Raw genomic sequence first — 25915 nt, 5'->3', positions numbered from 1 at the left:
CCTGTTCTATTTCCTCTCTAGTGCATGCTGCATCCATGTCAGACTGTGTTCCTAGCATGTTTCACCACTATCATTAGTGTAGCTCTCCTGGTGGTAACTACCATGGATGCTTTAGGATAAGCAGGGCACTGTTTGAAAGTGTTTTAACCTCACTAACGTGTCAAAAAATAACAGTGCGCTCTTACCTTTGATCCCCCCCAGAAGAGTAGCCACACTGGTATCAATGGCAGGCAATTCTAACATGAACATGTTTATCACTGAGAAGGCCATAGTTTAAGCTGGAAGTTACTCAAAGGCTTCTGTTGCTAGCACCAGTGCTGGGCTCTATAGAATATGCATTGTTCTACTACAAGCAATGTTTATCCGTAAGTACTGAAAGATTACAAATTATATATGATTCTATAAGAATCCAGACGTTTACTTGCCAGAATTCAGTTTAAAATATATAAGGGAGACCGCACAAAAATTCTCTATCTATAATTTCACATAAAAATATAATGGCCATTATTTTTGAAGCATGTATACAGTGCTTTACATACCTTATATGAAAAAGTCCCTGACTTAAGGAGCTTATTTAACTGCCGCTCTCTGAGAACACCTATGAGGAAGTTAAGGAACTCCAAATATGATGGCAGTTTCTACAGCTTGTATGATTCTTTAAGAACTAGACTCAGGTTCCAAGATAGCTTAATGTAGACCAAAAACAGAGGTGGCAGTAATCTGTATTCATGCACCTCTTGTGCTATTTCAGCCTCTAGTACTCAGGTAATAATCAAGATAGCTTCCTGAGAAAACAAGATCAGCTCCTTTCTTTAGAGCAAGCTTAAATAATCTCCCTGAAAGTGAGCAAGCAATAAAGAAACAAAAACATCGTTCAGTCCCAGAAACTAAAATGGCATATATATAGACAGTGCTTCAAAAATATTTACCAAGGAATCCTACAAATTTATAAGATTGTAAAGCACAAGTTTAATGACTATTTGTTTTTGTATATGTTTTGTTTAAAGACATTCACAAAGACATTTATTCAGACTACTTTATGCTTAATTTCCAAAATCTTACTACTTTTACTTTCCTTCCTCTAAGAGCTATAAAAATTGAGGCATATATGGCAAGGTGCCCCGTGGTCCTGCTCTGGTCCCCTGGTTCTGCCTCCAACTGAAGGGCTTAGGCAGTACCACCTCTATTGCTCTGAGAGGTTGGTCAGTCTCTTTTCCGCCCCTCCCAAAGCCAGGGCTGTCAGCCTAAGTGTGGGAGGGGAGCACTCTTTGCAAGCACTCCCTGGACCTCTTACCTATTTTGTCTTCACCTTATGTCCTCAACAGCTCTCCAAACTCCACCACCTCTCTCACTTTCACCACCTCTCTCACTCTCCCCCATCCGTGCTTGACTGGGAGGGTTGTTTTTAAACCTTGCCAGCACAATGGCAATCAGATCAGCCGACTCTCGCTACTTGACTGCAGTGCTTTCGCTTGCATTGGTGCACTAGCTGCTTCCCTAGCTCAGGCTGCTGGCCTGAGGTGCCTTTTCCCCCTCTCTAGCAGGGTCTAACCCTCATGTTAAAAGTTTCTATTTTTCTATTCCTTGGCTACTTCACTTTATTTAATAATTATCAGATGGGTAGCCAAGTTAGTCTGTGTCTTCAAAAACAAGAAGTCTTGTGGTACCTTATAGATGAACAGATATTTTGGAGCATAAGCTTTCGTGGGCAAAGACTCGCTTCGTCTGATGCATGAGTGCAGGTTCCAGAGGAGAATCTGAATTTATAGGCTCATGAAAAGGAGGGAATCCCAGTCAAGAGGAGGGCCAGAGTTGACATGGTTGATTCAGTCATGGAGGATGTGGCTCATTATCAATAGCTAACATGGAGGTGTGAACATCAAGAGAGAAGAAACTGCTTTTGTGATTGTCCAGCCACTCCCATTCTCTCCTCTCTTGATGTTCACACCTCCACATTAGCTGCTGATAATGGGCCACATCCTCTGTGACTGAACTGACCTTTACAAAAGCATGGAGCAAAAATAAATTAAAAATCATCATCAGTCATCCACCTGATGCACACTGCAAAGGTTTAAGAGCTGAGACATCCTGAATTCTTAAAGACACCAAGACAGTCACCCTTCCAGGCACACCGAACTTCATAGTGCATTTAATTACCATTTTGGTTAGAAGTCTCTGACTTTTCAAGTTGAGGACTTCTTGTTGGCAGTTTTACAAAAAAGTTAGAAAGAACAATGACAGACAGTCTTGGTCTCTGCATTAAAAAAAGTTTTACCAATGTAAAATTTAAAGTAGGAATGTAAATATTGTTTAAAAAGTTACCAGTTAAAGGATTAAAATTATATAATTTAACTAGCCTACCAAGGTCCCTCCTTGTGGTCGGCAGCGGCATAGCTGGGGCTGCTCCCACTGGCATGCTTTTGGCAGGGAGGGAAATTGGAGTTAACAGTTAAGGTCAGCTAAAGCCCACCAGTTAACTGGTTTCTTGTATATCCCAAATTTGAAGTAGCAAGCATTTCTGTATCCACAGAAATAAAGTTCTACTGATGACTGCACATCGTCACACTTAAGCTACTCTAAGAATAATGAGGATTTAAATCATCAGAACTAGTAGCAATTTTGAACACACCAAGGGTCTTATGTTAGTATTAATAGTTTTAAGGGCATTGTAGAAATTTCTTTTATGCTTAGGTAACAGGAAAATGACTGGTCAGGAGATGAGAACTGTTAGGATACAGATATTCCTGCAAAAGCCTATACTTTAAGAATGTAGGTGTATTGTGATCATTTACCTAGCTAAAGGGGTATAAAAACAAAGAATTAAAATCACAGTCTTCATGTGTATGTGCCTTCTGTCACTGTGACAGTCTGAAGACTTGTTCTTAAGCTAAGGGCTTTGGCTAAAGACCGGGAACAGCCATAAGCTTGGAAATACAGGGTCGCATCTCCACCAGCCACACTAAAATAAGGTAATATTAGGCTGTTAACAAGACGGTCCAATCTATAACCTCGTGCCCACCCCCAATAAAGGAAAAAACATAGATCAGGGGTCTGCAACTGAAACACCGAGAAGAGCCATTTTTCAAATTCAGTTACAAAAATCAATCCTTCAAGAGCCACAATGCACATGAGTAGGAGACAGTCCTCAATAAATTACGTCAACCCGTACTTTTTGTCACCCCATTTTAAGAACAGCGCGCACATGGTGATTTGTACCAGTGAGAAAGTTGTTACCCTCATCTCCAGTTTTTACCTGCCTCAGCCCCCAAATTCTGCCCTATAGCCCCAAGCTTTGTCCTCATCCCACAAATCCTCCCCCATCCCCAGGATTAACCCCTCTGAGCCCCAACCTTCCCCACCTGGCCCCAGGCTTAACCCTGCTGAGCCCCAACCTCTCCCCCCGTCTCTAACTCAATGCCCCCCCTGCCCCTGAGCCAGGCACCCCAGCTCTCCCCCTTCCTTCCCCCCTGCTCTAACTCTATGCCAGTGACTCACCAGAACCACTGTCACCACCCCAGGGCCGCTGCCATGCGTTTCTCCCATCAACTGGTGGGACGTGTGTGCAGAGCAGCAGATGGCACTCCTAGCGCATGGCTCTGAGGAGGAGCCACATTTAAAGGGTCAAAGAGCCTCATGTGGCTCGAGAGCCACGGGCTGGCCACCCCGCTGTAACTTGTGGTAGTTAATAGTTCTAGTGGGCTGCATCTTCAGTCCATTGTCACTCCCAGAAGTTCTTCAATAGAAATTGGAAATCCTAATGCTGCAGTGTCCAATATGCTGCTTGTTTGCGACATGTGGCAAATTGGACAGTGTAGTGTGACAAAGTGGCTTGTTGATGGGACAAGCACATGGCAGCAGAGACGGCTCCTCCTGCAGCTTGCTCAGGGTCGCGGGGTGGCTCACACAGCACAGGGCAGCTTGAGGCAGCAGGACAGCTCTGACAACTCACTAGCAGTTCGCACGGAGCGGTGTTCCGGCCTGGGGGGCAGCAGGTGCCTGGCTTGTGGGGGGGGGGGGGAGGGGGAAGAGGAGGCGGCGTGGGACAACTGCTAAATTTTGTTTTGAATACCACTGTCGTAATATGTTTTCTGAGACAACAGATTTTATATGGCCACTTTTGTTCCCAGAGCAGAAAATCCCTTGTTTACAACCACATGTGCTGACAACAAACATTATTTAAGGTAATGCAGTCAGTTTAGCTTAGTTTAGGGTTTTTTGTGGAGAGTGGGAGCAGAGGAGGTTGGGAAACCAGGGTCACCCCACAACCAATAACAGGAATCTGACAGCATCATTTGAACAAAAAAATTATGTTTCCTTTAGATAACCTGTCTCCTGATGAAAGCATTTCAATTTCTGAAAGCAAAAAACCAATATATTGAAGTAACTGCACATCTCCATAAAACTGTGCTCAAATACCACTGCAATGGACATATTAAACATTTAGCTAGATAAATAGGACTTTTCCCATAAATGTTCCCATCTGTCTCCTCACCCAAAATGCTAAATGTGTTCTAATCAGAACCTTTTCTTCACCACTACCTTCACTGTGATCTAGCATTTCACTACGGTTTTATAAAATTAAATCTGACCTATTCTTGCCAGCATTATTTCACAGCTCCAACACAGAAGTGAATGGTTTGGAATATTTGTAAGCCAAAGCGCAGCTGTAAAGGGACAGTGCCAGCAGAAGAACAAAGATACAAAAATCAGTGATAACACCATACAGACTATAAAGCAGGGATGGGGAATGCCCGGCCTGGATCCAGACTGTGGCTTGCCCCAGTATGAACCCTAAGGCTTATAACTCCCCTCCCCAGCATCCAGCCCGCAGTGGGATGGGGAGCCCCCAAGCCTCGCAGGCCACATCAGACAAGCCAGGCAGGATCCTGCCCACAGGTTCTCCCAGAGGGCAGGGGGCAGGAAGCAGCTCTGCACAGTGCTGCTACAGCTTGTTGCTGTTCCCCCAGCCAGGGTGGTCCAGAGACTTTATCCCACTGCTCTGATTGGCTGGAATTCTGCATAGGAAAAATACCTCCACAAAGCATAATAATGTTTAAAGCAGGGGTGGAGAACCTTGTTTGGGTCAGGGGCCACTGACCTATAAACAAATCAGTCAGTGATCCACACAAGTGAGAAGCAACGTAAAACCAAACAAAACAACCCCCCCCCACCCTCAGTGATGTTGCCCTGATTGAAAAACAAAAAAATGAAACTTTGCCCCTCATACACTAGCCCGGGGGTGGGGGGTGCGCTAGGACATTTTGTGAATCCCTCTAGGTGCTGGTGTGAGAGAGGAATGAGGGGCTCAGCATGGGAGGGGACTGCCAAGGAGTGGGCTTATAGTGTTGTGTCAGAGAGAGAGAGATTGATTGAGTGTGTGCAGGAGCAGCCTGGAAATTGGAGGGTCTGGGTGGCAGGGAGGGTGCAAGAGTAGGCTGGGGTTAGGCAACCCAGCAGGAGGGGCATACAGGAGTGGGAAGGGGTGGGGGTGTGACTGGGGGGTGTTGGAGAGGGGTGGTGGAACAGGATGGGGGTGTGGGGTCTGGATGGGATGAAGGTGCAGGAGGGTTTGGAGTGCAGGGTCTGGAAGGGAGGAGTCAAGATGGGATGAGGGTTATGGGAGGGAGGGGAACTAAACTCAAGGTTACCAACCAAAAAGGGAAGAGACAAAGTAGTCACAACTAGGCAAAACAGCACAATTTTTCTTGTTTTTCTGCATACGGCAAGCATGCTATCTGTGATGCTGCATTCTGAATGATTTGACAGTAAAAATCATTTATGTTCAAATCCATAAAATTTCTAGTTTCTTGAGATAAGGAACACTTTGGCAAGCATCCACTTAGAACACGACAAGACAAATCACCCACTACTTGAGAACTTCTATGGTAAAAGCCTACATGTAGCCACTACCTCCCTTAATATTGATCAAAAAAAAGCAATGAAAGCAAATAAATGCAGACTTTAAGATTTATTCCTCTGATCTGGTAATTAGAATTTCAGGATAATCTTTCATCATTTTCAAGCAAGTCCTTCAATTTGTTTTTAAGTGTTCTTTATTTTATTCTTCCAAAGAGTACTACTTTAAAAAGCTCTCAACCTAAGCATCACAAAAAATGAGTCCTGAAGTCAATATGGTCTTGCTTTGTTTACAATCATTCCAACAGTAAACTTTTACTGTTTAAAAAAAAAACTAAGGTGCTCATTTTTTATTTTGTAGTTTGACTCATATTACTTCAATTTAACAATGAGGACAATTTTACACATATTGTACAAGACCACTTAATGATATGGAAATCACACGGGTACTGGCACAAGAAAAGATTTTTATATCTTGAAGCTCTGCAGAAAACAAGGCATTACATAGTAACAGCCAACCTTTTCATAACACAGCTAAACAAAATACTTAGTTTATAATTGCCTATTTTTCAAATCTATTTCTTGTATTAAAGTCAATGTGCTCTAAACTGCCTTTGGTAATTGAGTTCATTTGAGTTTGGTTCATTGAGTTCTTCTGAGTTTGGTTCATTCTTTACCAAGAGAAACTCTCCTTTTACGTACGAAACTTAAATGAAACTGAATACAATGTAGAAATGGCCTTCAAGGCTACAATTGGGCAAACTGCATATTTGAAATTTCTTTGCAAATCTGACACATTTAAATTAGGCCTTAACAGAGATTTTGACTATCTTATGCATTACAAGGGCAATTTCCTTACCAGCCCTGAAAGTCTCAGGAATGGGACACATCCTTAATTTGCTTCATCTCCTCATCCTACTAGTCAGGTAATGCCCTCCCCAACTCCTCCTTCCTTTGCACACCCCCCACCCCCTCCTTGTTATATAAACCCTTGATTCTAACTGCCTACTCCAATCTCCTGAAGAAGTGGGTCTTACCCACAAAAGCTCATGATCTAATAAACTGGTTAGTCTTTAAGTTGCTACAGGACTGCTTGTTATATTTTCAACATATTAACTATCACTACACTTTAGACAAGGCACGCTTTAACATGTTAGTTGACTGAAGCAAACTTTAGGACTGAGATGGGTTTACCATAAGCAATCACCACGTTTTACTTTTAGTTAAAACTGAAAATGCCTTGTCTATACCGCAGTGTTATCGTGTATTAGTTGGCATTTTAAAAGCACCTATTTTCCTAGTGAAGACAACGCAATAGCTAAATATAACTTGCCCGTTGTAAACTTTTGATTATTAAAACAGTACCTCAGCAAGCTGCACACAGATTTTGCAATTTTGGGTCAGGTTTACATACCCCTCGTGAAATATGTGCTACAGGAGACTCAAGTGGCAATTTTAATTAAATTACATTTGGAAGTGATGTTTTTTATGTTTTATACACAGTGACACGAACTGGTGCTGTAAATGTTAATTTCTAAGCTAATGACCACCAACATGGCTAAAGTTTAAGTGGAACACCCAGTTTTAAGCAGAGAGCAAAATATAAAAGCTGGGCCTGGAGACAGTGTCTGGAACCAATTTTGCAAAAACTGCTAGCAGTTGAACTATTTGTCTTTTTTGTTTTTTTGAATCACGCTCCTAAGTTTAGAGATAGATATAATGTATTGGTACAGAATGTTCAAATGTTCCTGACTGCAGTGGGAGTTTATAAGTTCTGAGCCTTTTTGAAAATTAGGTAACTTACCCAGGGCCTGTCTACCGGTACCGTGCAACAGCAACACTGCTGCAGCACCTAGTGAATACACTATCTATGGAGTTGGGAGACTCATTGTCAGCCCAGGTATTCCCACCTCCCTATCAGGCTGTAGCTATGCTGTCAGGAGAAACCCACAGGTTACTGGTAGCTAAGCTGGTATAACTGTGTTGCTTAGGTGACTGTGTTGCACAGTAATGTTGACAAAAGCCTGTAGGTGAAGACTCAGCTTTCAGACACCTAAAAAAGAATCTTAGGAGGTTAATTTTAGGCATCTGCTTTTAAATAATATTGGCCATATTATTTAGCTAAAATGCTATCTGTAGTTGAACTGTTGCTTAATGTTTGAGATGCACTAACGCAGCAATTCCCTCATTTTTGAGGACCATGCCCCACTTTACTTCTGTCTGCACCCCTACCACTCCCAGAGCCAGGTGGGAGGAGAGCTATGGCTCCAGGGAAGAATGACAGACAGTGATAAGGACAAGGGCTGAGGACCGAGATGGGAATGGGGTTGCAACCAGAGCTAAGGCGAGGGGGCAGAACTGCAGACAGATTGTGGTAGGGGTTGGCAGCTGGGCTCCTGGTCTTGGACTCAGACTGTGAATACAGCTGAAGCCAGAGGCCAAAGGGGGCTGGCTCAGGGCCAGGAGTGTAGTTGTACTGAGGCTGGGGACAGGGCCAGGCACAGGGCTGGGAACCAAAGACACAGACGAGGATGGGGAGGACCTAGGTGTTGTTCCCATCCTCCACCTGGTTATTCCTTCTTGCCCCTAATGAGGCACGCACCACACTTTGGGGACCCTCTGTACTAGTGGCTTACCAAATTCCTTGGTGCTGGAGAGTCCATTGTCAGCAGTGCAGTATTTTTCAGAATACCTAAATATCCTTAAGGAGTAGATATAGAATATGGAAATCAAATTAGCAGCCTGGTTAGCTCTGATCACAGGCTGAATTTACAGGAGTTGAATTGAGGGAAAATGTCTTGTTTAAAAAATTAATCTATCAGTTATGCAGAAATCATAATGTTACTGTGAAGTGCAATAGTTAACAGTTATCTTAAGGATAGTACAGTGTTTCATGTAACTGATTATCCAGACCAAAATACATCTTTACTTCCAGAGAGATGAGGATCTGTCAGTTATCCTTTTACTGGAAATGGCTTACTTGAATATTTTTTTAAAGTAATCCAAGAATAATGCTCTGAAAAGTCTGAAGAAAAGGGAAATAACAGAAATGCTTTTTGATCCTTCAGAACTGCACTGTGTGCAGAAAAGAGACTAACTCTCATAACTATGCTTTTCTCAGTGTAAAGGTTGCAAAAATTATTGAAGTATATTTACAATATAGGTTTTACCCATAATTTAACTGGAATAATTTCAAATTTGCTGCATTTAGTTTGGCTTCAGAGGTGGCTTTATAAATGGCTCTTGTTTCTGCTAAATAACCTTTACAACAATAACTTCTTGCTTTCTCAGATTACAGGATTTATTCATAGCAGGCTGCAACATAATGAATTCTGAGTTCTGGTTTTTGAAGGATTTCTTGTTGATGTGTAATACTCTGACTCCTTAGCAGATAAGTCTCACCATCTGTTGATATGTTTAGGAAAACTTCATTTATATGGTCTGCTTCCATTTGCAGTGTAATGCACTGATACACAAAAGCTCCCTGTATTGGAACAGACTGCCTGAACTGCTGTTTTCCTAACAACATGTTCAGAAATAGCTCAGCCCAGGTAGATCGGTGAAAGCAGAATATAAGAGACAGATGCTTCTCGTAAACTAGAAAACAATTCTATGAGAAAACCCGGGACGGGGGAGAGGGAGAGAGAGATTTTGTAATGAGATAGTGTTTTTTTTTTTGTTGTTTCTCATTTTTATAATGCCGATTTTCTAAAGCACCCTAACAGATGAATCTCTGAAAATCTGACAATTAAAGTGAAAGTGTCCACCTTGAGTCTATACAATAAAGTTGTGGGGCAGGGGAGGAGCCTTAAAGCTGTTGCTATATCCTCCCTTCGGAAGAGGAAGGCTTTATAGAAAAGATGAGCATCACATTTTGAACTGAACACAGTTAGGCTGCATCCACATTAGCTAGCCCTTCCAGAAAATCAGGCCTTGTTTTGAAAGTACAAGCGGAGTGTCCATATGCAAAATGCGATGCTTCCTCTGAAAGCCCTCTTCCACTCCTGGATCAGGAAGAGCACCTTCTTTCAAAAGCTGCTTTTGGAGAGAAGAAAAAACAAAAACCAAAAACCAAAAACCCACATGTAGACACTCTGTGGAACCTTTTTTCAAAAGAGCAATCTTCATGGCACCATATTTTTTGATCCCTATTCTGTCCTTTCAAAAGAGCAGGGGCTGTGTGGACACTCGCTATTGAAAGAGTGGATTGATCTTTCAATCCAGTTTTCTGTATGTGGATTTACTCTTTAAAAAGAAGTTTTTTTTTTTTGGAAGAGATCTTCTGGAAGAACTTCATTTGAAAGATCACTGTAGGCTTGAGTTGAACTGGATGTCCTCTGGCAAGAAGTTTGATAGTTGGGATCTTCTTAGAGAGACTATTCTGCCCCAGCTCTATTCTTGGATAACTTAGGCCAGGTCTAAACTAAAGGGGAAGGTTGAATGGAGATACGCAACTCCAACTATGAGTCAATGTACCTTAATTTGAGCTTCTGCTCCAGCTCCTAGTCAATAGTGTGCCATGTGAATTCGGTTTAGCATGCTCCTACCAAGCACACTAAATCAAACTCCAGAACTGGTAGCACTGATCCTTCCCGTACTGAAGACATAACCTTAACAGAACAAAAACTACAAGATCTTTACCAAATATTCATAAGCCTGAATTACCCACCAGGAGAAGCAAAAAAACAAATCGACAGGGCCAGACGAATACCCAGAGACCAGCTCCTCCAAGATAGGCCCAAAAAAGCCAAGAACAGAACACCACTGGTCATCACCTACAGCCCCCAACTCAAACCACTGCAACGAATTATTCAAGACCTACAACCTATCCTTAATCAGGATGCCACGCTCCAGAAGGCCCTGGGTGACATGCCTGTTCTCTCCTACAGACAACCTCCCAACCTTATGAGGATCTTCACAAACAGCCACAGTCTATACCCCAGGAATACCAGTCCTGGAACCTTTCCTTGCAACAAAGCCCGCTGCCAGCTTTGTCCACATATCTTCTCTGGAAACACCATCACTGGACGTAACCAGGTTACTCACAGAATCACGGACGCTTTCTCATGCTCCTCTACTAACATTATATATGCCATCATGTGCCAACAATGCCCAGATGCTTTGTATACTGGACAGACTTCTAACTCCCTTAGACAAAGGGTTAATAGCCACAAAACAGACATCAAAACACTCCAGATCCACAAACCAGTTAGTCAACATTTTAATGGAATGGGGCATTCTGTCAATGACCTAAAGGTATGTGTGTTACTGAAAAGGAATCATCACACTGTTCTGGAAAGGGAAACAGCCGAGCTGGCTTTTGTATTCAAATTCGGCACATTAACACGTGGTTTGAACCGGGATGGGAATTTTCTGAGTCAATACAGGGGCTCATCTGCATACTTGGCTCAATCTAATTCTTAACCTTCCCTCCACCTCCCACCCCTCCACTCTCTGATTTGCTCACCTTGATCATTTTTTTCTGATTTGTCCTCCTTGATTACTGTTTTTGGTTCTCTTTGCCTTAAATACTGAGTCTATTCTGGGACGGCTATGGTCTGAAAAAGTGGGTCTGTCCCACGAAAGCTCACCTAATAAATTATTTTGCTAGTCTTTAAAGTGCTACTTGACTGCTTTTTGTTTTAACATTACAATGTGCTAGATCCTCATCTAATAAAAGCCAACAAGTTCCTATGGTCATGTGAAGGTGAAAAATATACATTAATTGCTATAAATAGCTGCCTGTAGCAATGTAAATCCAGTCTTACCTCGTCACCATCTTCATCAACCATGGGCTCAGCGCCCATTGGTGTCTGATGCCTCTCTCACTATTCCTTTCCATTGTTCTCAGTCTGCATCATCATCTATCCATTCTCTGTGGGGTCTGCCTCTCTTACCTTGATGCTTTCTATTTCCAAATGTTCTAAGACCTTCCACACAAATGAAGTAAAACGTACAGGCCTGTAGTTTCCTGGATCACCTTTTCTACCTTTCTTAAGAACAGGACCATTATTAGCCACTCTCCAGTTGCAGAGTACAATCCCCAAATTTACAGATTCATAAAGAGTTCTTGCTAAGGCTTGCAATTTCGTGTGTTAATTACTTGAACATTCTTGGATGGAGATTACCCAGGCCCCCAATTTAGTCCCACTGAGTAGTCTGACTTGCTACTTTCATATCCTCATTTTCATTAGCCACCCTACTGCTGTCCCTAAACGAACAGAAAATTAATATAACATGATCTTCACCCCTTCCCCTGCCAGAAGTTTCTCATCTGTTTTCCTCTTTTAACCCTTTCACTTCCCACAGTAAATTCATACCATCTCCTGAACTCCCTTGCACACACCTGGATGGATCAGAGAGCCCCACTGCAGCAAGTTCCACCCCACTGACAGCCCTGTTGCAGGGAGCACAGCTGGGGCTGGAGGCGCCAGGCAGGGATCTCTGCCGGCAGGGAGACAAGTGGAGCTGGGGAGTCCTGCCTGCAGCCCCACTGGGGAAGCTCAGCAGGGTCTTGGGAATCCATCAGGGAGCCTGGCCAGGGACAGGAATCCCCACTATTAGCCCTGTGGTGGTGAGGAGCTGGGTGGGGCTGGGGAGCTCTGCTGGTAGCCTCACAGGGGGATCCCAGCAGGGGATGGGGAGTTTGGTGGGCAGCCCAGCTGGGAATTCTCACTGGCAGCCCCACAGTGGCCTAGAGCTGGGCTGGTGTGAGAGGACTCACCAGCAGCCCAAGAAGAGCCTCCTCTGGGAACTGTATGGCCAGGAAGGGTGGCCCCCCAGGCAAGCCCTGAGGCCTGACCTTCCCTAGTCTGGCAAATTCCCTCATTTAGGACCACTCAGGTCCCCAGAGTGCTAGATCAGGGAGGTACAACCTGCATATCCCTGGTCCCATTCATCTCTGTACTTAACAGCCACTCTTCTACAGACTCTGTCAGACTTCTCCAATCTGGCTTCTGCTGTTCGCTCATACTCATTTTGCTGAAGTTTTCTAATGACTTTTTCCTGGCAAAAACACAGAATCAGTAGTCTCTCTTCATCCTTCTTGACATATGAGCTGCCTTTGATTTGACTGGCAACGCTCCCCTTCTTAAAATCGTGTCCTCCCTTGGCTTCTATGGCTGTCCTCTCCTGGTTCTCCTCCTACTCCAATGACCTGAGAGGATCCCTTTTCCACTCCCTCTTCCTCCCACCACTTTACTGAGGTTCCACAGGGCTTGGTCCTTGTCCTGTCCCCTCCTCTGTACCTTATCTCTGTTCACATTACAATCTTAGTGGCTCTCTCTCTCTGACATTTCGTGGATGTCTAACCATCAAATCAAAATAAACATAGCCAACACAGAGCTCCCCACCTTCCTCTCTAACATGTCCTGCTACATGCCATCCTGATCATTGTGACCACCACCACCATACTCAGGACTTTAACCCAGGCTTCATTTTTTACTCAAACCTCTCTCTAAGATCTCACAAAGATCATTTTCTTAGATGGCTGAGGTGGTCAAAGTAAGAGGCTCTTTGGGTCCTATATGTACAGATGAAATAAGATTCCTGTTCATTAAGGCCAAATGACACAACCATGATCATTTTAATCAAACCTCCTACACAATACACACCAAAGAATTTCAACCAAGAACAAACGGGAAACTTTTCTTTCCTAAATTTTTACCTAAAAACATCCCACCTTCTTAAATAATGTTTCCTCTTGTTTCCTAGAGGGACAGATGAGAACTTTTGTCCTTACTAGAGGATAAGGAAACACTCTCCCCCAAGCTTTCCAGAACAATAATTCTTGCGCCCCTGTGTCCAATATGCTCCCCATTGTGGTGAATGGGGCAGTGTAGCATGGTGAAATGTAGCTCAAGAGAGTCACACGTGGGGTGCCCCTCCATGCATGCACCCCACCACATGGTGGGGGAAATGTGTGGTGGCAGCCCTGGTGGGCTTCAGCTCCAGGCGGCTCGCATGGCATGGCATGGCTTCAAGTCAGTAATCTCATGGTGTGCTTGGCCCGAGGCGTATGGACAGGGACGGCTGTGCTGATTAGTTAAATTTCTCTTGGACACCACTGTTCTAGTGCTGTAATGTAAGGTAATACTTTCTTATTAATGCAGCTATTTAGCTGTGCTATAAAGTAAACCTATTTTCATTTGTAACAGATCCTTCAATTATATATGACACCTGAGACAACTTCATTCTGCAGCTTCTCAGAAGTAATCTGTAGTATCAGTAAAAGGACTGAGTGGCTCAAAAACTCAACTACCATGTGAGAATAAGATTTTGTCTGCCCTTCCCTGTATCCCAACACACACACCTCACTATCTTAATTGTATGATGTTCACAGCACAAAAATCCATTTCTCTGAGGAAAAGAAGATTAAATCAGTAAATTGATTACAATAAAAGTGTCACAACAAATTATGTATTTCTGAAACATCAGCCTCTAACACACTCTCTTTGTGATTCAATGGAAATTTATGTCCAACATGTTGCAAGTCAACATTTCCTTAGAGAAAAATATTAGGAGTGCAAAAATAAAGGTAAACAAACTTCCCAGAAGTTCTATAAATTCGCTTCTTCTTTAAGGAAACCACCCCCTGCTCTGTCCAAGCCAGGATAAATCTTAATAAGGATGATGCATTTGAAACAATCGATAGAACATATATCAAAAGAGGGGTGGCCCAAGCCCCCATATAGAAGAAAACTTGTATTGGCTTCAAACTACAGACTCCATTTTGGATAATGGATCTTTCACCTTTTCTGTTGTCATGTTCTCTCCATGTTTAATTTGAAATTCCAAAGGCTGGTGACAAAGGTCTAATTTTAGAAGTATCAGAGAGGTAGCCATGTTAGTCTGTATCTGCAAAAACGACAAGTCCTGTGTATCTGATGAAGAGGGTCTCTGCCCACAAAAACTTATGCTCCAAAAAATCTGTTCGTCTATAAAGTACCACAAGACTTCTCATTAATTTTGGAAGGTCACTCTACAATATGCTGACTTTTACCTAGATGACCTGGTTTATACAAACAGAGGTGGCCTAGCAATAAAAAGTCACTTGGTAAAGGTCAAGGATTAGTTGATGATGCTAGAACACACAGGATTCAGCAGCTATACGCCCTCACAGCATTCTGGTGAGTTACCCACAACTAGAACCATGATAATATTGATGGCATAAAAGGACCTTTAAAGTTGCGCTGTAACTGCACCTTATAATAGGCTATTTTAATACTCATGGGCCGTGTCTACACTAGCCCCAAACTTCGAAATGGCCACGCAAATGGCCATTTCGAAGTTTACTAATGAAGCGCTGAAATGCATATTCAGCGCTTCATTAGCATGCGGGCGGCCGCGGCACTTCAAAATTGACGCGCCTCGCCGCCGCGCGGCTCTTCCAGACGGGGCTCCTTTTCGAAAGGACCCCGCCTACTTCGAAGTCCCCTTATTCCCATGAGCTGATGGATTCGTTAGGTAAAAACTTGCCTACCAATGGAGTTACAGTCTTGGACTCAGGAAGTGGTTGGTACCTTGATCAGAAAACATATCCTTAGGGCAGTGTTTCCCAAACTTTGTTCTGTGGGTCACTGGTGTTCCACACAACATCAACAGGTGTTCTGTGAAAAAATTTGATGCTAGAGATATTTCTTCTAAAATATTTATATAAGAAATTATGTGTGTATCAAAAATACTAAGGTATTTGAATAGTATTTAGATTGTAGGTGTATTAATATTTATAACACATTCATAATAGTACAGTTACTATGTGTGCCAAAACAGAGATGAAAAATACTCTTCTCATTAAAAAACTGTCAAATGTTACTTAGGTTTATCTTCCAGTAGTTTTCTGTAAAAATAAATTTATAAAAATACACAATTTAAAAATATTTTTCTATACCTAACTTGTTCTGCGTTTCTTTTTCATTTAAAAAAATTTAAGCTTTAAGGCAGGACAGTCTTTTTTTGAACAATAGTATCCTTTCTATTTCTGCACAAAAGGACAACACTAATCATACTTTTTTGGCTGTTATAATGATGTTTTACTTTGGGCTTCTACTTCATTTTTAATTTTTATACTCAATTATAGTGTTGCTAACAGTCTTCCTATCAGGAAGGACATTAGTTGTTCATTCAGATAATTTTCTCTCTCTTTTTTTTTTGTTCTTTTATTTTACAAAGACTTCTAATAAAACTTAACTCTTAAATCAACTTTTGAGTATTATATGCAGCTAGTTTTTGGTATGAAACACACACCTACACACATGCCCCTCCCTGGGACCAGAATGTATGTGTTCCATCAATATGCTCCAACCCCCAAAGCAGTCCATGGCCATATTAGTTTGGGAAATGCTGCCTTAGGGCTTTGACAGTGAGTACAATCTACAGGAGTCCTGGACCTCAGATTCTACATTTACCACATCTACACAGAGGAAAATACGCTACTCATACTTAAGGCAAAAACATTCTGTTTCAGATGACTGTCTCTCTTTGACACCTCCGCTTTGGATCCTCAGGGTAAGGATCTCCTTCTTTCAAAAGTGAGACGCACGGAGGAAAGTGAGTTTCTTGTTCCTTGATACCACTGGGAAACTTCTACTTCGTCAAGTTGAACTACATCAAAACAATTTGTTTGGCCTTTTCTTGCTTCTGAATATCTATCTGTGTTTCTTATTACAAGAAAGTCAGTTTTTAATTTAATCTCTCTCTGACTTGTTCAAGCCAAAGTCAAACCCAGAGCTCAGGGTTATCATCAATTCCAGTCCCAGATTCTCTAGTGAACTGTGGAGAGAAGAAATCAGATTCACACAATGTGTGTCATTTTATTCCCTTTTCTCCAAGGCATTTGAGAATTGGATCCTTCACGCAGCCATCTACCTGGGAATCAGACCTTGAGGCTACATACAGGGATAAAAGAAACAGGGTTTCTCCACTGGAAGGGATGGGCTAAGTCCCCAAGTTGGAGGGGGTAAGGCACAGGAGGAGAAGAAAAGGGGTGTGACTGATACAGTTTACCAGTTTCTCCAGAAAGACAATGTTTCACTGGAACCCACTAAGACACCCTGGTGCTGTCACTAACCACACGCTAGCTGGGAATTGGGGAAATAAGATCTTCCCCAGAGTACAGACTTCTCATTTGCTGCTGTAGATTCTTTGTGACAGGCTGAGCAAACATTTCTGAATTTTCTCTTTCCTTGCCTCCTTTGGCACAGGTGCAAGACAGGAAAGTGCTGAGCAAAACTTTTAGCCCAAAGCTCAATTAAGAGTAGATTTGCAGGTTCCCTCAAAAATTAAGTTACCGCCGTCACCAGAGATCAGTAGCCTATAGTTTGTGCTGCTTCGAAGACAGAGAAATCTGGGTGAGGTGTAAAGGGGGCAGCTTCAGAACCCTGCCAAGTCAAAGAGATCCAGTCTGCCCTCAGATGCCTTTCACAAGAATGGAAATCTCCACAGTTAAGATTGTAGGATAATGAAAGACTGAGTACCACTAACAGCACAGAAAGTCAGGTTGAAAGTACATTGTAAAATCATTCTTACACAACCCAGCACTAAGAACATAACAGAATAGTGAACGCTGGCTGTTATATAGAGGCCACCTCAGTTCATAGCTAAAGTTGTCCACACAGGTTACTATTTTAGTGCCTGAATTGCATCTAAGCAGATTGTGACACTGGTTGAAAAGCCAATGTCTACTACAGGGCTGATGACAAAGTTACTAAAATAAATATCGAAGAGAAAGAAGAAAAGAACCTACCAGCTTGATTTGCAAAACTGTTTAATATAGATAAATGCTATTAATGTCCACTGAAGCAGCAGGTGTTTAACACCTAGGGCTGGAGGAGGGAAAACAGATTGCTAGATACTTATTTTTAATCTTAATGGTCCAACTTATGTACAAGTAACCCCCTGACTTACAGGTAGATTGCATGCCTGAGCAACCACACGTAAGACAAAATTCACGTAAGTGGGGAGGGATCCTTGTCCTGGCTGCGCCTGGCTCCCTGCTCCCATGAGCAGCAGAGCGCCCAGAGCCAGGCGCAGCAGTGCTGGTCAGTTTCCCAGCTTCTGTGAGTAGCGGGGAGCCGGAAACTGCATGGTGCTACTGCACCAAGCTCCCAGCTGCCTACCTGTTAGAGCCAGGAAACTGACCAGTGCAGCAGTGCTGGTCAGTTTCCTGGCTCCTGCAAGTGGAGGGGAGTTTCTTGGCTCCTGCAAGTGGCGGGGGGGGGGGGGGGGGGCAGACTGACCAGGCAGCACAGCTGCTCCCCAGATTCCTCCAGATGCAGGAGCTGAGGGCTGGAGATGGCAGGTGGAGCTCAATAAGAGTAGATTTGCTGGTTCCCTTAAAACCACTTGCTGATTTCGACTCACGTTACTCCAAGTAACACAAAAGTCAAAATCGCATAAATCAAAATTATCCTGTAATGAAAAACATTCTACATGCTACGTATGTAAATACAGGTTTGTATGGAAAAACTTCTTATCCAAGAAATATTACATATTAATAAAAGAACTCATTAATCCTTATGCACAAGAGGCACAGGAGGAAGAAAAATTAATTAAATTTTAAAAAGAATACTCAATACTATTTCTGCAAGGACAAGAACTATTAATATGGGTGAAAGATACCTATATCCAGGATCATCCTTCCTGTAATTTCAAGGACTAGAAGAGGAGTTAAACCTGGGGATGGGGACGGGGGTGAAGGTTTGTGGAATGGGAGGTAAATCTTGAGGATAGGGGATGGATTTGGCGGATGAGGTGGGTAAAGCCCAGGAATGGGGAGGGAGAGGTGGGAGGCACAGAGGGTTGATGCAAACATTGCTCCTGCCTGCGTCAAAACCTATCCCCAGGTGTAGTGTCTTCCTTGTCCTCATTTGCTCACCAAACCAGGGGTGAAAGAAACAAAACTTTATAACCATTACAAATCATTGTGTGCATGCTGTTCTTAAAATAGGAGCTACAAAAAGTATGGTTTGACGTTATGATTAAGGACTGTCTCGTATTCACATGCATTGCAGCTTTTGAAGTATTGATTTTGTAAGTGAATTTAAAAAAAAGGCTCTTCTTGCTATTTTGGTTGCAGACCCCTTACCTAACATCACTTTTCTTCTGTAAATTACAGTCCAGTCTCTAGCCCATAAAGAGTAAAGAAATGTCAAGTGCTGCCTAAGTTACACAAATTCCTGATTAAAATTCTTGGTACGCATGTGCCAAGACAAATTCACAGTTGTAGCCTACAGTAAAATTACTATATTTATCTAAATTGCAGACTGCAATATATAATAGTAAGTACCACAGAATATTTTTTATTTCAGTTGGGAATCAGCTAAAATACTGTATCTGTATTTAGTATATCAATTATTTACACTATGAAAATAAAACTGAGGACCCACAGAGGCTTGTTTCATGATTTGTCATTTTTCCAAATACATCAGCTATAGCACATCTGTAAAGACTGCGGGAACATTTGTACATATTGCTATGATTGAAAAGATTTGCTTTTTTTAGGAGGAGGACTTAAGGAAAAAAAAAAAGCAAGTAACTACTACGGAAAGCAGCCAGTTCACTAGCTGGTAGTCTTCAAAGGGACTGACCCCAAAGTGAAAGACTGTATAAAAGACAGCCAAGAGCTGTTCAGAACAAACTGGTCTATAGTACTCTTTTAAGTTACACTTTTATAAAAACAAACTTTCCTATCCTCCCTATATTTATTTCTCTAACTTCCTTAAGTGCTTTAGTAAGCCCATCAAAGGATAACCCTCAAACTGTTCCTTTCATAAGCACCATCTTACAGCATAATATAGTAAAATAAAAATATTTCAGTGATTTCTCATCTACTGCTGTAACAGGCCATCATCATCCTATTTCAAAAAGAACACCTCTGTGTCACAGAAGCTTGTACTATATTAGATGACCATAACTGTCTAAATAAATTCAAATACAGTGAACCCTCAAGAAGTGCAATTTTGATTTGCACTTAACTAGCATTAACGCAAGTTAAGTGCAAATCGAAAAACAAACACACACACCAACACACCCCAGCCCAGAAGGCACACAACTGCCTACAGAGCAGTTTCTCCCAGCTAGAGCCAGCAGCCACACTCCTTCTCCCAGCCAATGAAAGTGGGCAGCTGGAATGGCGGCAGAGTGCTGCTGCTCCCCGATTTCACCGAGCTGGGGGAATTCTGGGCATCTCCCTAAGCCCCCAGCCCCATTTATGCAAATTTTGATTTAAATTGAGGGATTACTGTAGACCCTGTATTTAAGGAATAGGCACAAAAATTGAAAGCAAAGCTAGAGGAAAAGAATGAATACGGCATGAGTTGGAAATTAGATTATCAGAGTTGCGAAATATTTGTAAGGCTAGCGGAGTTATTTTGGTCCATCATCATTATCAGTTTGTATGTTCATGCGCAACAGCCAGCTACTTATTAAACAGTAATTCTGTTAATCAAAAATTTATCATTTATCAATTTATCAATCACAGCATCAAGAAAACTTTGGACTTACAAAAGCAAAAGTAAAGTACTCGTTAAGCACAAAAACTAAAAATGGGAAATGAAAGCAAACTAAAACACTCTGGAATATGCAATTCCTTTAATCAACTGCTTTAAAATGTTTGAGTGAACTGGGCTTTCTTTTTAGGGCTTAACTTCTGAAGGGTTTCCAGAGGAATTCAGAATTTCCTGAAGATGTGATGATGCCTAAAGAATCCTAATTATGCACTGTGTTCCAATACATTAAATATTCCCCCAAGGACACCCATCTGCCCGTTAACATTAGTCTCCACTGTCCCAGTAGCATGCAAAGCTGCTAATAATTGAAATCTCAGAGACTTAGAATATTTCAGTCTCATACAGTGTTCAAGCTACACTAACTATTTCAGATATCTTCAGATGCATTGCTATTTCATAACACGCACTTGAAAGAGATCGTGTCTACTGACTGTATCCACCATTTCTGGACAATTATGCACACATAATGGAAAACTACCATGCAGCAATTTAGCACTGTTGTAGTAATCAAAAATATGATCCTGAACGTTCTGTGTATGCTACAGACCCACAAATCCTCAAAAATGATCATAAACATGTATTATTCTTTTGGCCATCATTTTGCCAGTTCTTTTGTCTTCCATACAAAAGTTATATCCCGTCTCTCCAAAATCCACAGTACAAAAATTTTTAATATTTAATTTTTATCTAGAATGTCACAGTGAAGTTTGTTACTCAAAGATAATATTTCTATGGAAAATTGCTTACACACATGAAAGTAACATGTAAACCTGTGTAAGTCAGTATTTTGCCTACATGGACCTCAGTAACGAGATATTTTATAATACAATATGCATGAGACATGGATGTGTGCATACTTTAACTATTTTTCTGTAAGCTATTTTGTTATTAAAATCCAGAATGACTGTGTACATGCGGATAAAACAAAATAAAAAATAAATAAAAATGAACTCAGACTGTATGAACAATATCACATGTAAAAATCAAAGACCAACAGACTTTTCTGGACATGGGTATACCGCACGCAGAAAATGCAAGTGGTTAAAATAAAGTATTTTTCCTTTTTAAAAGAAGCAAATTTCTCCATACCAAGGATGTACCAAGTGTTACTGACCAAGTACAGAGCATTTACACACAGCAGGTACCAATGGAGAGTTCTGCTATGATTTAATTAAAGTTGTGCCTCTCTTTTGACTGGGTCCACAAAGAAAGCTACAATGCATTAGACGTATTTAGTGGTGTAAAATTCCAAGGTCTGGATTGCTAGTTGAACCTTTTCCAAAAAGTTGTTTTAGAAGTAAAGTCTCACCACATATTTAAATTACAAATTGCATCCATTTCAACAGGGTCCCTTCTGTACGCAGTTTAGGTGAGTTTGGATTATATTAAATTATATTTACAGAATATTAACATATATCTTTCTAGACTCTTTCCAACATGCTCTCAAGTTTTCAAAGAAAAGAAACAATAGAGCTATTGATTTAGCTAAGACATGAATATTAAATTTTGAACCAATTTTTCCTGACAGGTAGCTAGAACTTTTAGGAGAACATGTGATATTAGTTGAATAAAGCTACGCTAGCCACAAAAAACTTCAGAATTCAACACTCAAGTACTTTGTTTGACGTTGATTGCATTTCACAATAGTAAGCACATAGGACTCAGTTTGAAATTCAGTCAATTTTCAAAGTGTGTCTAAAGTAGTTTTGGGTACTATGCCTGCTCCTAAGTCTCCCAACCACTTTCTGTGGTTTCATAACACTTTCCCAGTTTTAATTTTTTTTCTAGACTGTTACTCTGAGAAAGACCTACACAAATAACATATGAAATCAACCACAGGGAGAGAAAGAGCTAAACTGACCCTCCATAAAAATTGCTGCCAAATGCACAAAGTAGACTAGTTGAAAAAAGAGAAAACAATTTTTGCTTACTGACATAAGGGTTACTTGTAGCAATGGAAGGTAAAATATTTTCAAAGATATGTAATTTTAAATTGGCAGTATCCCCTGAAAGTGGTCTGAAGACAGAAACTTTTACAGAACAGCAAAACAGACACAAAACACCTTACCTCCATGAAACGTAACAAACCTTAATAACTGCATATTGCTTTTGCCCTTGTCCTTAAGAGTCTCTTGTGGGACGTGAAGTTATTAGAAAGACAAAACAGTTTTGTTACACCTAACTACCATTCTGTTCAAAAGGAATTGTGAGGCCAAATTCAATTATTGATCATTTGTATTCTGGGAACACCCAAGAAGTGTTAACTGCTATTCTCTCTCTCTCTCACACACACATACAGACAGTACCGAATAAAAAGAGCTTACAATCTAAGGCCCAATCCTGTAAAGCCTTCAAGCACAGGCTTACCCTTACTTCAGTGGGACTACTCTGGTGTGTAAAGTTAAGAATGTGCAAATGTACACAGAACCAGGGCATAAAGTCGTGATACCTGCCATCAGATTCACAAAGGTGGTCCGTGTGAGGGCTCATGACCTTATTGGGACTTCATAAAAGTGCAAAGTCCGACCCAAGCAGATCCAATTACAAGAACAGGGACTAAAACAGTAAGTATCACACAAGAGACAGGAAACAGGGATCTAATAAAAGACACTATTCATATACCTGTTTTTAACAATGTGTCAGTTATACCAGCTGCTTCTCAATCTAACCATTATTAGATTACTTAATTTTAGATGTTGTGCAACAAAAGTCGTACAAACATAATGAAAGCAGTCTCCTCTCACATCAGACTTTATTAATGAACACATACAATTTAACAGTTCAGGTTCAACCTCTCTAGTCTGGCACCCTCAGGATGTCAAGGGTCTGGGACCAGGGATTTTGCTGGAGCAGATGTGGTCGATTCTGCTCCCTGCTGGTCTCAGCCCCTGCTCCTGGGCTCCTTGCCATGGCTTCCCAACCCCTTCTCCCCTCCTGCAGACTCCCCAGGCACCCCTCCCCAGCTGCAGTTTCCCACCAAGGCCCAGACCCAGACATCGCTTCCCAGGGCCATGGTTTCCCACCCAGCCCTGTGGATGAGACATTGCTCCCTGGCCTGCACCTTTCTGCACAGCTCTGACTGCAGTTTCCCTGGGCTGCAGCCTCCTGTCTGGCCCTGGCGATAAGCTGCTGCTACCCCGATGGGAGGCCAGCTTACCAGCCCATGCCCTGCTCCTTCTCGTGGCCTGGGATCCCTGGCTGCTGTTGCCCCCCGCTTGCTGTCAGACCAGCTTGCTCTTCCCTAGGCTCCTGCTGCTGGTGTGGCTGGCACCTTCCACTTTCCAGCCCCCGGACTCTGAGCCTGCAAAATCCATGGTCCTGCTGGACAACAGATGTTGCACAGCTGTCTGCATTTGCTAGTTTGCCTGAAAAGCAGATCAGAACTTCAAGTTTAAAGGTGACATCAAACCTGAATGAAAGACCAGCATTCATATATAATGTGTACTATATTAATCCATCCCCTTTTGTAGGATTGTTCCTACAGGGATTTATTTTCGTTAATGCTATTTAAACCTCTTTGTCCCCTGAAAAGAAACGAAACAAAACGAAAAGAAACAAAAAGAAAAAGAAAAGATGTTGGTAGAAATGAACCAGACACTTCTATAATCACATTGCAAACATAACTAAAAATAAATTTCAAATTTTAAATTAAAGAAACAATATAAAACTGCACACTACTGCGATTAATGCATTTACCCCATTCCTAGTGTCTGAAGCCCCTTTTTGTCAGAAACATATCTTCTGGTATTTTAAAGAGGTACAGCAGACTAGAACTGATTACGGTCAAGAACTGTTTCAAGCAAAATGTATGTATGACCACACCTACATCTCCAAACTGGCAATCTAATTAATTTAGCACCCAACCCAACAAAATTCCATCTTATTGCATGAAACCAAATACATGGAATGGAGACATTCTCCCATACACCAGAAACCAAATGAGCTTTGAGAGGGTGGGTATAATGTCACAGTTCTGGCCTAGTAACCCATAGTATATGGACTCCTGACCACCCACCAACAAGGTCTCTGCCTTTATCCCTAAACCCAAAGTCCCCATCCTGCTTACATTCACCCAAGCCCTCTCCTCCCCAGAATCACTACTCCTCTCAAAGACAACAGACAAAGGCATTCCAGCCCCTGCTACAAGATCCTAAGTTTTTTCCTTTACCACACATCCTAGCCTTCCCCTCACCAGATTCTTGGTTACTGCCCCAAATCCTAGCTCTCCCACCATATGCCCTAAAACCCCAGCCTTCTATCCACCTGCCAGCCAGGACCTAAGCTACGCATTCTCTCCCATCCACCGCCCCCACATACAATGGGGTCCTGGGCTCTCTCCCTAATCTCCCCCCCAGCAAATCTGAGGCTCCTCTCCCAAGATCTAAGCCCCCACTTCTTGCCCCCTGCTCAAACCACTGCATCCACAGCCACCAGATCCTTGTCCCTGCTACCTGTTTCATTCCCTCCCCCTCCCAGTAGGCCCTTAACCTCCCCAGACTCCAGGTTCCACCCACCTGCCAGGCCTCTGCCGCCCCCAAAACCATCCCAGGCTCCCCAGGCACTAGGTCCCAGAACCCATCACGAGATCCAGTCCCGCACATCCACTGGTCAGGCTCTTGTCCCCCACCCCCCAAGGTCCCAGCCAGAAGGACTTGCCCCCACTGCCCACTCAAACAGCACTTCCCCACCTGACAGGCCCTCCCCACTCACCAGGCCTTTGCCCCCCACCCAAGACAGAGCCACCCCCACCCATCAGGTCCTTGACTGCCCCCTAAATCCCGGTCCCCCCAGGATATCTTCCCCCCACCACCAGGTCCTTGTCTCCCCTGGCCAGGCCTTTGCCCCCGCCAAGATCCCAGCCACAGGTCCCTGTCCCCCATCGCCTGCTCATGTACCAACCCCGCCCCCCGCCAGGCCTTTATTCCCCCCCGTGTACCAGCCCCCACCTCAGATCCTCGAGCCCCCCATGACCCCAGTCTCCCCAGTGTACCTCCCCCCCACTCGCCAGGCCTTTGCCCCGCAAGATCTTAGCCCCCCCCCCGCCAGGTCCCAGCTCCCCCGGCCCACCCGCGTCCGCCCCGCTCCGCACCTCTCGGTCCTTGAGGCCCAGCAGCAGCACCTCCTCCATCAGGGTGAGCCGCGTTTCCTTGGAGTCGCCCTTCTCGTCGTCGCCCTGCTCGTCGCGGCGGCCCTCCTCCTCGGGGCCGCCCCCGGCCACCCGCTCCTTGTCGGCGGCGGCGGCGCTGCGGGAGGCCTCGGTGCGGCGCTGCACCAGGCCCGAGCTGCGCTGGGTCAGGGAAGTCATGGCTCCGGCGGGCGGGCGGGAGAAAGCCCGGCGTGGGGACTGGGCCGGGGTGCTGGGCTCTCGCTAGCCGCGCCGGGGCTGCGGCCGGCCGGGGGGCCGCATGAGGGAGGGCTCGGCCGGGAGAGACGGGCCGGGTCCCCCCCGCAGTAGGAGCAACCGAGCAGGCAGCGGCCGCGGCTTCTCCTCCAATATGGCGGCGCGGGCTGATGTCAGCGGAGGATGTGGCAGTCCGGGCAGGGGGAGGGCA

General features: G+C 43.2%; 1 protein-coding gene across 2 annotated transcripts in view; it reads right to left on the bottom strand.

Annotated features, from left to right (window-relative positions):
* Positions 1–25865, bottom strand: part of GOLPH3 (golgi phosphoprotein 3) — a 48546-nt gene extending 22681 nt beyond the window's left edge. Inside the window, exon 1 of one of the 2 annotated variants that reach the window (XM_074995706.1) lies at positions 25453–25865. In XM_074995706.1, the coding sequence (XP_074851807.1) occupies positions 25453–25668 (216 nt within the window). In that variant the 5' untranslated portion in view covers positions 25669–25865. The remainder of the gene's footprint in view (positions 1–25452) is intronic. The other variant, XM_074995707.1, reaches the window with a different exon arrangement.
* Between the last annotated feature and the right edge of the window lie 50 nt (positions 25866–25915).

This window comes from Carettochelys insculpta, chromosome 5 (assembly GCF_033958435.1).
Source record: "Carettochelys insculpta isolate YL-2023 chromosome 5, ASM3395843v1, whole genome shotgun sequence".
Lineage (NCBI taxonomy): Eukaryota > Metazoa > Chordata > Testudines > Carettochelyidae > Carettochelys > Carettochelys insculpta.
Note: the sequence above shows the minus strand (reverse complement) of the source record. Positions and strands in the feature narration are given on the sequence as shown.